General features: G+C 37.6%; 1 protein-coding gene across 3 annotated transcripts in view; it reads right to left on the bottom strand.

Annotated features, from left to right (window-relative positions):
- Positions 1–371: 371 nt before the first annotated feature.
- The window catches only part of WFS1 (Wolfram syndrome 1 (wolframin)), a 35,900-nt gene continuing 24,867 nt past the window's right edge, over positions 372–11,404 (bottom strand). For all 3 annotated transcript variants that reach the window (XM_010583481.1, XM_010583480.1, XM_010583482.1), the window contains exons 4-8: positions 10,343–10,487; positions 9,348–9,518; positions 8,598–8,678; positions 4,592–4,737; positions 372–2,916 (exon numbers count right to left, since the gene is read on the bottom strand). In XM_010583481.1, coding sequence (XP_010581783.1) covers positions 1,108–2,916; positions 4,592–4,737; positions 8,598–8,678; positions 9,348–9,518; positions 10,343–10,487 — 2,352 coding nt within the window. In that variant the 3' untranslated portion in view covers positions 372–1,107. The remainder of the gene's footprint in view (positions 2,917–4,591; positions 4,738–8,597; positions 8,679–9,347; positions 9,519–10,342; positions 10,488–11,404) is intronic.

The raw sequence follows: 11,404 nt of genomic DNA, 5'->3' as shown, positions 1-11,404 counted from the left end.
GGGTAAATAGTACGTGTAGATTTCACAGCTACAAAAACTTCACCTGGCATACTCTGATTTTACTGATAGCTTCAAATAACGTGAAGTACAACCTCAAGTATCTCACACCAGAACATTTTAAACATCCTAAATTGTATTTTTCAGTGAAAGCTATTATCATTGCAACATAAACAACTGCTCACAATGTCAAAGCATAAGGAACAAATGTTGTACCCGTTTAATTCAAGTTTGTATTTTATGTTTATTTGCACAATACAAATCATTAAACAAACATTTTATTTCAGTTTCCACTGTAGACTTTTAGGTACTATTTTCAGTTGCTTTGGCTTGACAACTACTGGTACCATCCAAATACCAGACTTACTCTCTGGTGTTTGTCCTTCCCACACCAGCATGGATTATAACTTAGTGTCAGAGATGTAGCTATCATAACCAATCAGAACAAATAGTTTATTTTGTACAGGTTATTTAATGCAAAATGGAAGCTTGAGGACTTTTTACAACCTTGCTGGGGTGTGAATGGTGTGCCCTTTCAAAAAACATTAAGGTCACTATCTTCTGGACAAATAGTGGAACAATAAGTTCTGTACGCAGATATCACCACCAGGTACTGACTCTAAGATCACTTTTTTCTAAAAAACACCAAATAAATACAAGCAATATATGCAACCTAAGCTATTGTCAGCTACCTATTCTAAATCATACCTGTGAAAATACAAATGGGCACATTGTGAATATTTAAAGTGCTTTTAACATTGAGCAAGTGAATGCATCTAGTGTCATACCACAGACAAATATATATCCATTTTGGACAAAATAGTCTCCATGCAATTAGTCAGCAGCAATCTCCTGCATTCATTTGTAATATTAAACTACTAAATATTACTTCAGTCATACAGGGTTTAAAGTCAGGATACAGTGTGTACACTTACAAAACTCAACCAGTGCTCTACATTAGCATACATTTTCAGCATTGCTACAGCAAGGTGGTTTGTTGTTTTTTTGTTTTTGGGTTGTTTTTTTTTTTTAACCTTTTAAGAAGCCAAACCTTTGGTAGTGTAAATGCAGCGTACACTGAAGATACCACTGAACCAATATGAGAGCTCATTATGCTGCTGACAGGAATGGGAAGAAGAAAAAATCAAAAGCGAATTTAATGGCTTTATGCACTGTGCTCCTCCAGTCATGCTCTATTTTCACATGCTTACCTGCAGGTAAGAGTTTAGACATGCAATTCAAGCAAGTGATTGCTTTCAGTTCAAAGACAGGCCATTTACTGCCAAGACGACCCTCCAGAATTGTGCTGAATTCAATTATACTTCCTTGCCTCAAGTTCAACAACACTTTTTTAAACTCATTGCTTGCCTTCAGCACAATATCTTTGGTTATATCATCCTCCTCCATAGACTTGGTTCCATTTTTGCTACTGAAAGGCATGCCCACCGTTATTTCAAATTTGTACCGATCAAACATTTTCATGTGGCAGTTATGCTTTGTCAAATACTTGAGACGACACAATTCTTCCTCCTCCAGTGTAACATTTTTGGGGTCACAAAGAGGGTAGGTTTCACCATACAAGCATCTCATCCAATCGCCAATAAAAAGTGGAAGCATATTTATTGCAGATTCTGCACTGTTGTCGATTTCTGTCACGCGTACATATTTGAACCGCCCAGTCCATGTCACTCTGTGTCCTTCCAGGTGACTACATAAAATCTGAGTACGGGCCATGTTAGTCTCCTTCCACGACCGGGGTCCACAGAGAAAAGCATACTGATTCCATGTCAAGGTAGAGTTGTAAACTTTCATTCCCTCTGATCGATACACATAGAACCAACAGAACAACACTACAGCTGTAATCCACACCAGAATGAGTTTCACAATTGAGCTTCGAGTGAGGGATTTAACCATTTCAACTACAGAGAAGTTAACTTTCGTCCACCATCGGAAGAGCAAGGGAACAGTACACAAAACCAGAGTCACTACAATTTTCATGAGCTCCAGAGACACAAACCACTTAATGAAATGGATAAGACACATCAGCGCAATGCCTACACCTAGCACTGGGAGTGCAAAGAGAAACAGAAAATAACCGACTGATGCACGAACAAGCCCAATGCCAGAGGACTCCCGCAGAATGACCACAGAGAGTTCGCACCACATAAAGCAGACCAGATATGGGACCAGGTAGCAGTAGGTGCCTTTAAAATTCCGTAGCTGTGCCATTCTAAAGAAAAGATAGAACAAGTACAAAAACAGAAGGCATGGGATGCTTACATTTATCACAAAGAAATGGCCTACAGGAACAGTAAAGAAGGTTTTACCTAAGAATTTCAAGTAGCCAAAATTCCCAGGTAATACCTGCAATAGGGATAAGCAACCTGCTGCTATCTCAGTCATTAATGCTCTTCGTGTGTAAGGTTCTGCACACGTGCTTAAACTCATGTAACTTGTCACTGTGAAGAAAACTGAGATGGTAGCTAACTCTGAGCATGGTATACAGTCTTTGCTTGCTATAGGGAAGGAAAAAATGACAAAGAATACCGACATTAAAAAATAAATGTATGGCTCTAAGTGATTCCATCCAAAGTTCACCTCAGCTTGCTCAACATCTAGGTTTGGTTCAAAACGAAGCAGTAAGTCAGTCAAAGCGCGGAAGTTTTCCCAAGCCTTACTGTCCTGAAAAACTTTCAGTGTGCAAATCACCATAGAAATGAAGGACAAATAGAATATGACTAATGGAATAATGAAGGCAAAAAAATCAATTGTCAGATTACTTATGATGAAGAAAAAGATGAGAGCATTGATATGGTGTGTTGGAACAATGGTAGACAGCCAATGCATTCCTGCCTTTGATGCAATGTCTATAAGGTATTCTTTAATTTCCATAATGGCATGAAGCGGATATTTTACAACCTGGAAAGAGAAAAAGAAGCATTTTATTTATGAGCAGTTTTGTATCTTTACATCACAGATATTCTTAGCTGAAGCAGTAGCAGTCAGTTGTCTAACCTCAGCTGACATGAAAAGATTTATATTTCAGACAAATGTTGCCAATAAAATGAGATTACTTTGTCTGAGATTAGCAGCTCTATTTTGATTAATTCAGTCAGATGAAGCTCAGAGGCGATTTTGATTTCAGGAAAGATATATTTCATTACCTTTGACACATATAATTAAATGGCTTCCTAGTCAAATATTCTGCTCTGCTAACTTCATACCGAAGATAAACTACATGGCTGCAGTCCTGTACTATCTTAAGTCATTACTTAAGCTGTGAGTACTGTAGCTTTAAAGCACTTAACTCTGCCACTGTTCTGCAAGGATTATGCTATACATTCTGATATGCATATACACTACAGGAAGTAGCGCATATGATTCATATGCACTTACAGGAAGTCTCTACAGCTGTGGTTTATCTTTAAAACAATTCTTCCCAAGCACCTAGGGATGCAGCTGTCAAAATCTGGTTTGTAAGCAGCAGAAATACCTTTCCCTAAACATGTAGTAATTATAGTTATTCTTTTAACTCCACAACAGTAACTGTACAGGATCTGAAAATTCTACCTATCTTATGTCCCACACAGTCAACAGACAACAGAGGAACTGCTGCATCAAATCCTCTTCCTATGGCCAACCACGCACTTTACATAGCATCAATAAAAGGGGATGGGGTTTTTCAAACAAATACTCAAATATTAGCATCTGCACATTAGAGGCTGCAAACAATCCTCCTTCCCCCATAAAGCCAGTTTTTATGTTTTTCCCAGAACTTGCGCTTTTACATTAATTACTTCAAGGGAAAGGCCAAGAATGCTTTAGCGAAGATCTATGCATTATGATGAGCTGGGGCAACAAACACAATGACTTGGGCATAAGCCTATTTATTAGTGAAGGTATCCCTGTTCTTCTTTCTAAATGCATTTCTTCCAGAATATTAGTTTTTCAAAAGACTAAGAAAAGACACCCCCCTCCCCTTTTTTTTTTTCTCCTCACCCCTACCATATGATAATGGACAACAAAATGACAACAATTATAACAAAAATTCTCATGTCAGCAGCTGGAAAGCCCCTACCTTTCTTGAAATTTATATCAGTATTGACTTAATTTTCCCTTCTTCTTTCACTACCTAGGGAAGTATCAGTATAGAAAACCATTGACAGCAACTAACACGGTTCTTGAATTCCTTTGTAATAGAACCTTTTCACACCTCAAGGCTATGGATAATTTTTCCCACCTGCTTGCTCCTGTTTAAATAAGAAAGATATGAAGCCTATAATAACATCTATAATAAAAATATGGCAGTTATGATAGGGACATTTAAATCCTCACTGAGATGTAATGAAGGTAGATTGCCCTCTTCCAGAGAAAACCATTATCCCTTTCTCTTAAATATATGACTCATATATATGAAACTGTAACATATATATGAAGTCAAGTCCGAAAAAAAAATTATAGCATCAATTCTTGTACTGACCTATACAGGCTAAACATGAGCTTTGAGAGTCAAGTGCAAGTGTCACCTCCGCCTTGTCTGAAATGCCTAAGTTAAGAGGTCTTCAACAAAACCTGTTCAGTATTGCCTTTTTACCTTCAGTCGCAGGGGTAACTCTTCAGGAGTCTTCCCTGCCAATTCATCATCTTCCTCTTCCTGCATAATCAGGTTAGATGGGATGATTCCCTTCGCGTACTTCTTGGTAATTTCAACAAAGTCATCCAAAGCAATAAATTTTTTGGCTAAAAGATACAATGAAGACTTTGAGTAAATAGTATCACTACAACACTGTACTGATTATGAGTTGGAATATTAATTTTTTTTCCTGGTATTAAAGAAGATCTACTCTGGGCTTCAAAAACTGAACTACCAATAACGCTGGCTTACTTTGCAACTTGTTCTGAGATCTGTGCTGAAAACAAGCTGCTTGTGCCAGCAATATATGACTACTCTAAATCTTGTCAGACCAGCCAGTTAAATTTATTATACACGTAAGTAGGGGAACAGAGTGAGTGAATGTAGCTTATCTGCAAGTATTCCAAGGAAAAAAGATTACTGGCTTAGGTCACACAGTTTTGAATCATATTCTATTATATCTTTGGTAACTGCTTGAGAGAAATCTTTAACTAACAGCCATGTTGAAAAGAAAGAATTGCATAGGAACAGTAATGAATTTATCTGTACATTATCAACTGAAAAACTAACCTCCAATTTGGCTTTTAGCAGTCGCTTTTCTGAATTTGGAAGTTACAGACATGTAATTATGGGAAATACCCAATTATTCATATCTACAAGACTAAATATAGATTATGTATAGTGTATTAATTTAATAAGCTACGTGGCTATACAAAGGGCCTCCCCCAAACTATAATCAACTATGATCTAAAACAAAGAGCCAGCAACAAAATATATTTTGCTCAGTTGTACACAGAGACAAAATTTATCCCTCTGCCCTGGAAGATCTTTATCCACTCCTGTGAGTAGAAAGGAGGCAAGAGGTTACTTCTGAAAACTCTAGGGATGCTGCAAGACAGAAGATGATTTACACACTGCTTCAAACTCTTTTCATAGCTAGCTGCTTACATTAGCATGGATTAGCTAGTTTCTATGGTAGACAAGCTTGATGTTGTTTGTAAAGGAGGATAATTAACAGCAACTTTTTTCCATACACTAAAGCAAATGACATTGCTGTAGATATGAAAGACTGTTGAATGACAAAAATCTGTAACATGCCTCCTACACAGTAAGTTTAGCTAGTCAGCTGATACAAAGATATGAAAGCTTGCCTGCTTAATACTAGTGTAAGGTTTTAAAGAGACAGAAAACCGAACTGTTTCACTAAATTTAAAATCAGAGGATTACTGGGTTTGAGCCTATTCATTTTTTTAATTTCACAAAAATGCTACATTTATAGAAGTTTTTTATATATAAAAGTATTTAATATTGAAAACACTGTAGATACAGAACAAAATAAAGTATTTGTGTGAAGATACCTGCTACAGGAAGAGGGGTGTTAAAACAATTCAATAGAAAACCAGCAGCTTACAATTAGACTTTTGCTTTATTGCCTTTTGCTTGGACTTTCTTCCCCCCCCCCCCCACCCCATTGCATGAACCCGTATGTCCCACAAAATACCATCTGGCGTGCCTCCCAAGAAACAAGAAAGGATTTATTTTTGCTAACTATTCTTATCATTCACAGACTGTAAGGTGACATTGCTTGCACAAAGAAATCAGTGAGACTCCTTAGCTGTCTTTGGCAGGGGTTCAAATCAAGCCTAATACCAAACATGTCATCTAAATTTCTTGTCCTATTGGGACAAAATATACCATAGTAAGATAGTCTTTTTGGCGTGGGATCAGCAAGCAGACATGCTTAGAACCTTATGAAAATTCCTTAACAGCACTTTTACAGGACCATGGGGCATTCTGAGAGGGAAGGATTTATTAACTTACTATGTATAGATGGCCTATCAAATGTAACAACATGTATACTCTCAGGCACGCAACAACTGTCCATTGACAACTTCAGGTCTAATTTTCTGTTCATACCTCCACTAAGGATAGCCCAGATCAGATATCTGCAAACACAGATCTGGCTTAAAAATGATCTTCCAAGTATTGGCAATGTATTAAAACTGAAGAAAGAATCTTCTGGTGGCAAGATAAATGGAGAAACTCAGTGGATCAGAGAAATAAATGCTGGAGAGTAACAGCTGTCTTGTTCATCCATGAAAAGATAGAAACTCTCTAGAGAAGAGGTAACAGCTTAACTCCTACTTTAAGTGTTTGATGAAAACTTTTCGTTTTTATATGTTGTTAGTATTTTGTCACCTAGGTGTCTCTTAAACTGATATAAAGAGCCTATGTTGTAGATTCTACTTTATTATTCATAGATTTTTTTTTTTGTCTTCAATTTGGTTATGACAAATTCCCCTGCCTCCCCCATCCACCGTAGAAAAAGAAAAATATGCACATCAATTTCTTCCTACGCTTACATGTAGGTTCATTTACTCTCCTGTTATTTTACCTGCCATTTAAGCCTTTAAAAAAAAATAAAATTGCCAGTTCCTTTTCTGACACTCTTTGAATTACTGAAGAATCCAGAACAAAATCACTTGCTTTGCACTCACGCTCTATCAGCACGTGCCAGTTCAACTAAGGGATGGAAGGAACACTAGTGCCGTCCGGTAAGCACCAATAATACAACGTAGCTCAAATGAACCCAGATACATCTGTGTTATAATACCATGACAGGACAATGAAACACAACAGTCTTATCCTTGAAGGGCTATTTCTTCCTTGAAGGGCTATTTCCAGCTTTCCAGAAGTGTCAAACAAGTCACAAGAACAGCTGACCTACTCTCACGGAAGTTTTGATAGGCCCAGAAGCTCGGTCTCCAAAATACTGTTTCTCCTGTCACCTGCTCCCTACTCATATACACAGGCACATGTCCCTCCTCCTCTTTTACTTCTGTGAAAGTTAATGTAAAACTGAAATACTCCACTCTTCTTAGGAATGTTCTTTTCAGAAGTTACCCGCGTAATGAACACAATCCTTGCAGGTAAAGGTCAAACTGACCTAATGAAATGTAAATCTAATCTTTCAAGGAATTTAAACCTGCAAACCCCCAGATTTGGCTCACTAATCCACATAGGACACTTTAGTTAAACGTATTCTCAACTACAGATATTTTAGTAAGCAATATGCTTTGTTACATTTAAAAGTGCTCTTCAAGAACTGATCTAGATTGCACATGAACTATTTCATATGACCTACTGCATTTCAAGAAAGTGAGATTTTCCTGACAATGATTAAGTGAACCTTATGTTAGATAATGTTCTTGAAAAACTACACATGCTGCATTGTTTAATTTTCTCAATTTTACAATTTGATTTTGCTCCTGAAGGCCCAGCAGCATATCAGCATTTCTTAGGTACGCAAGGCTAGGGAGAACTTTATTTCAAATTCCAAACCCCCACCCCACCATACCTTACAAAACTCACAGATTTGGGTCTACAAATCTGACCATGTGTGTGTCAAGTGGTTTAATTCTCCCCACTACATGAACTAAGCTGCTCCTCAGTTATGAAAGAAATATCTTGGTGCATCTTTCCTATATAAATTCTTGAACCAATATGAAAAGACAAACATTAATTATAAGGGAATGGCAAACAGAAGCAAGGCAAATAGAATGAGGGATCTATCTGCATTAAATGGTTGTGTAATTAATTCCCTTATTATAATCAGAAAGCTTACTACAGTTTAGAACTAAAAAAAAAAAATTATTGAAAGTGCAAATTTTTTTTTTGCTGAATAGACTTGTAAGTGCTTAAAGGGCAAGAATATAAAAATAACAAAATGGCATGCAAACTCCTCTTCCTATACTAATCACTGACAAGTTGACTGTAATGGTGATGTCTTCTGTGAGTTCACATGCAGATCAGTTATTTACCTTGCACATACAATAAATAGACACTAGCAGTTTATAGCAATCCAAGCTTGCTACACATTCTTACTCTGGCAGCACAGAATTGCTTAGCAAGCCAAAACAGAAACCAAAACCACAGGCAAAGACTGAAAGCAGCAGCATGCACTCACATTCACTGCTCACTAATCGCTCCAGCATTCTCCTCTGCTTCTGCACCGACTTTGGGACTGGGCCAGGTTGCTTCTCACCATCTGGTTCAATAACAGAAGTTTATGGAAAGTCAAAGCAGTCAATTACAGTTATTGTTTGATCACTTGAATGTTCTTCAAGCTGCAGTATCTGGAGAACAGTATTTCCTCAAAGTCAGGGAAAGACAAACATACATCTAAACAGGTAGGAAGTGGCTACATAGCTTTCTATACTCCTATTACTGTATTAGAATAGGGAACAGCATTAACACAGCTGTAATGGCAGAGTGAGCCAGGTGTCTTGAAGACTGGGTTTGTAAACTGAAATATCTAGTAAGATATCATCAGGATGACTGTTAAGGTGGGGCTGGGGGGAAGGGGGGCAGGTAAGGGAGAAAAATCAAACACAGAAACGCCATAAAAGATTTATTTGCCAAGGACAGCGAGTGTTGAATGAAGATACTGTTAATATTTGGTCACTTTTATGAGTCCTTAACTGAATCATAACCTACAGGAAGAGTTGGTGGGCCTTTATGAACTAACTTTGTTGGTCCAGAGAGAACAGGTATTGAAAGAGAGTTAGGGTCGTTAACACTGTTACATTTTCTTAAGTAGATCATACATTTACTGTTATGTCATGCCTGATTGTTTGTAAAGCCCTTTAGGTTTCTAGCAGTATTCTGCCTGTAAGTCTGTATTTTATCAATACCATAAATTAGTTCATAAACAAACCTTCATTGTCAACTTGCCCAACATTTTCCAGTAGTTCAGAAACTGCTAATTGCTTCTTCTTTTTTGGGTTTAATTTCCAATACATGACTAAGGCAGCTTTCCTCACAGCTCTCTCCAAGTCAGTCTCAGATGATAACTTTTTCACTTCTTGCTCATTCTCAGAAGTGATGCCTCAAAAAAAGAAAAATACATTACATACTATTATCCCACACCCATGCAGAAATGAAAGATTTTCCCACAATTTATTTTCCTCAGTTTAGTCTGAAACTTCTCAAGTTTCATTCACATTTTGACCACCTAAGTAAATTACTGAAATGCCCTTCTGTGCCCATTGCTTATCAAAATCTAAATCACATTACTTAAGTTTAAACTGTACTTCAAAGACTGGGCAAGACACGCATTACCCTTATGTCTTGCTTCAATTTTTGAAGTACAGCAGTTCAGACAAAAGGTGGCACGCATAAGTATGGGTGACGTGTAAAAGGCAGCAAGAATTTAATCAAAGTTGTTTGGGTTTTTTTTCTTGTAAGTAAGAGTTCAGATAGTTGGCAGATGAGAGGAGACCATTCCAAGCATGGGGCGTAGCATGAAGGAAGACGTGAATCTCAAAGTGGGAGAAGACAGTGAAAAGTTAGGAGAGAGGCTGGTGAGGGGCAAAAGAATGAAACAACAGCAGACATGTAGGTGGTGTGTGGTTATATACGACCTTCACGGTCACAGAAAAGAAGCTTCAATGAAAGGTGGGGAGGGGAAGAACAAGCATGAATTCCATGGAGGAATTCAAGCAAATAATTAATATAAATGCTTTTATGAGCAGTATCAGTAATTAATGCTTTTTAAATTACCTATTTGAACAGGCTGTCAGCAACTACTCACATAATTTTGCCATGGACATTCCCATCGTATTTTAACCCCTCTCTTCAGTGTTAAAATGAATATAGTATTATTTCAGATAAAGTGGGAAGTGCAAGCAAAAAGTCTCAGAGAACCCATACCTCTTCTGTCTGCCAGGCATCTACGCAATAGTTTGACAGCTTCTCGTCGACCTTGCTTAGCAGCAAGGATGAACCAGTCAACCGCACTACAATTGTTAAGTTCTTCATCCTCCTCTTCTGCTAATCTTAAGAAGTGTTTCCCCACCTAGAATAAGTAGGGAACAGAATTCCTTCAGTTACTGAAATATACTCTACTCTGTCTCTTTCCTCCCACCCCCTGGAACCCAGCTAGAATAAATACTCTTTGAACAAAAGGTCAAAACATTTGCTCCTAGCACTAAAGAACATAGCTGTAAGTCGATCTTCTGCAGGGCAAGATCAGTTTCCAGAACTGGAACCAAGAAGGAATCCCAACACATTTTGCCAGGTCAATGAATTAGTTGCTGTGGATCATCGAGCACCTAGCGGAATCAGGTAAAGCTCCCACTGTTAAAAGCTTTCTTGAATCCTTTTACTCCTCTAAGAATGGTCAGACAACACTGCTACCCTCATTTTAGAAACACAAAAATTAAATGTAATAACCTGGTGCCAGTGACATTCAGAAATTCAGATGAAATTATTGACAAAGGGCCTTCACACAGAAGGAGGCTTCAGCAGTGAAATCCCTGACTCATAGCAGTTGAGCCACTGAAGGTGAAAGCAAACTCACGATTAATTACTGAATGGAATGAAACTAATACTGCTTAAGCATCAAGCAAATTCAGTGAAATAGCCTGTAAAAATCTTTCTTATTCAGGATTACAGAAATTATCAAGCAGTTGCCTATATTACTGTTTTACAGATAAAAAAAAAAAATCACCTTTTTTCTTCCTTCTATAAAACTGAAATATATAATAATATACTAGTAAATATATTTAGGCAATAGCATGAAACACTTCTGCTTATCATACCACAAAGCAACAAATATTAAATGGCAGAAACTAGCCAAAACTACTGGAGATTTTATCTGCATGCCTAGAGAATCTGGGAAATGCTTCTGCTTGGCTCACTGCGCTCCCTCTCTCCCTGCTGTTACTTCAGTTACGTTCTGGGAGTAATTAATGCAATACCTTAAGAGTATAG

The sequence above is a fragment of the Haliaeetus leucocephalus genome, unplaced genomic scaffold (genome assembly GCF_000737465.1).
Source record: "Haliaeetus leucocephalus isolate CR32 unplaced genomic scaffold, Haliaeetus_leucocephalus-4.0 Scaffold906, whole genome shotgun sequence".
In the NCBI taxonomy this organism is placed as follows: domain Eukaryota; kingdom Metazoa; phylum Chordata; class Aves; order Accipitriformes; family Accipitridae; genus Haliaeetus; species Haliaeetus leucocephalus.
The sequence above is the reverse complement of the archived record's forward strand: the minus strand, read 5'-3'. Positions and strand labels throughout refer to the sequence as shown.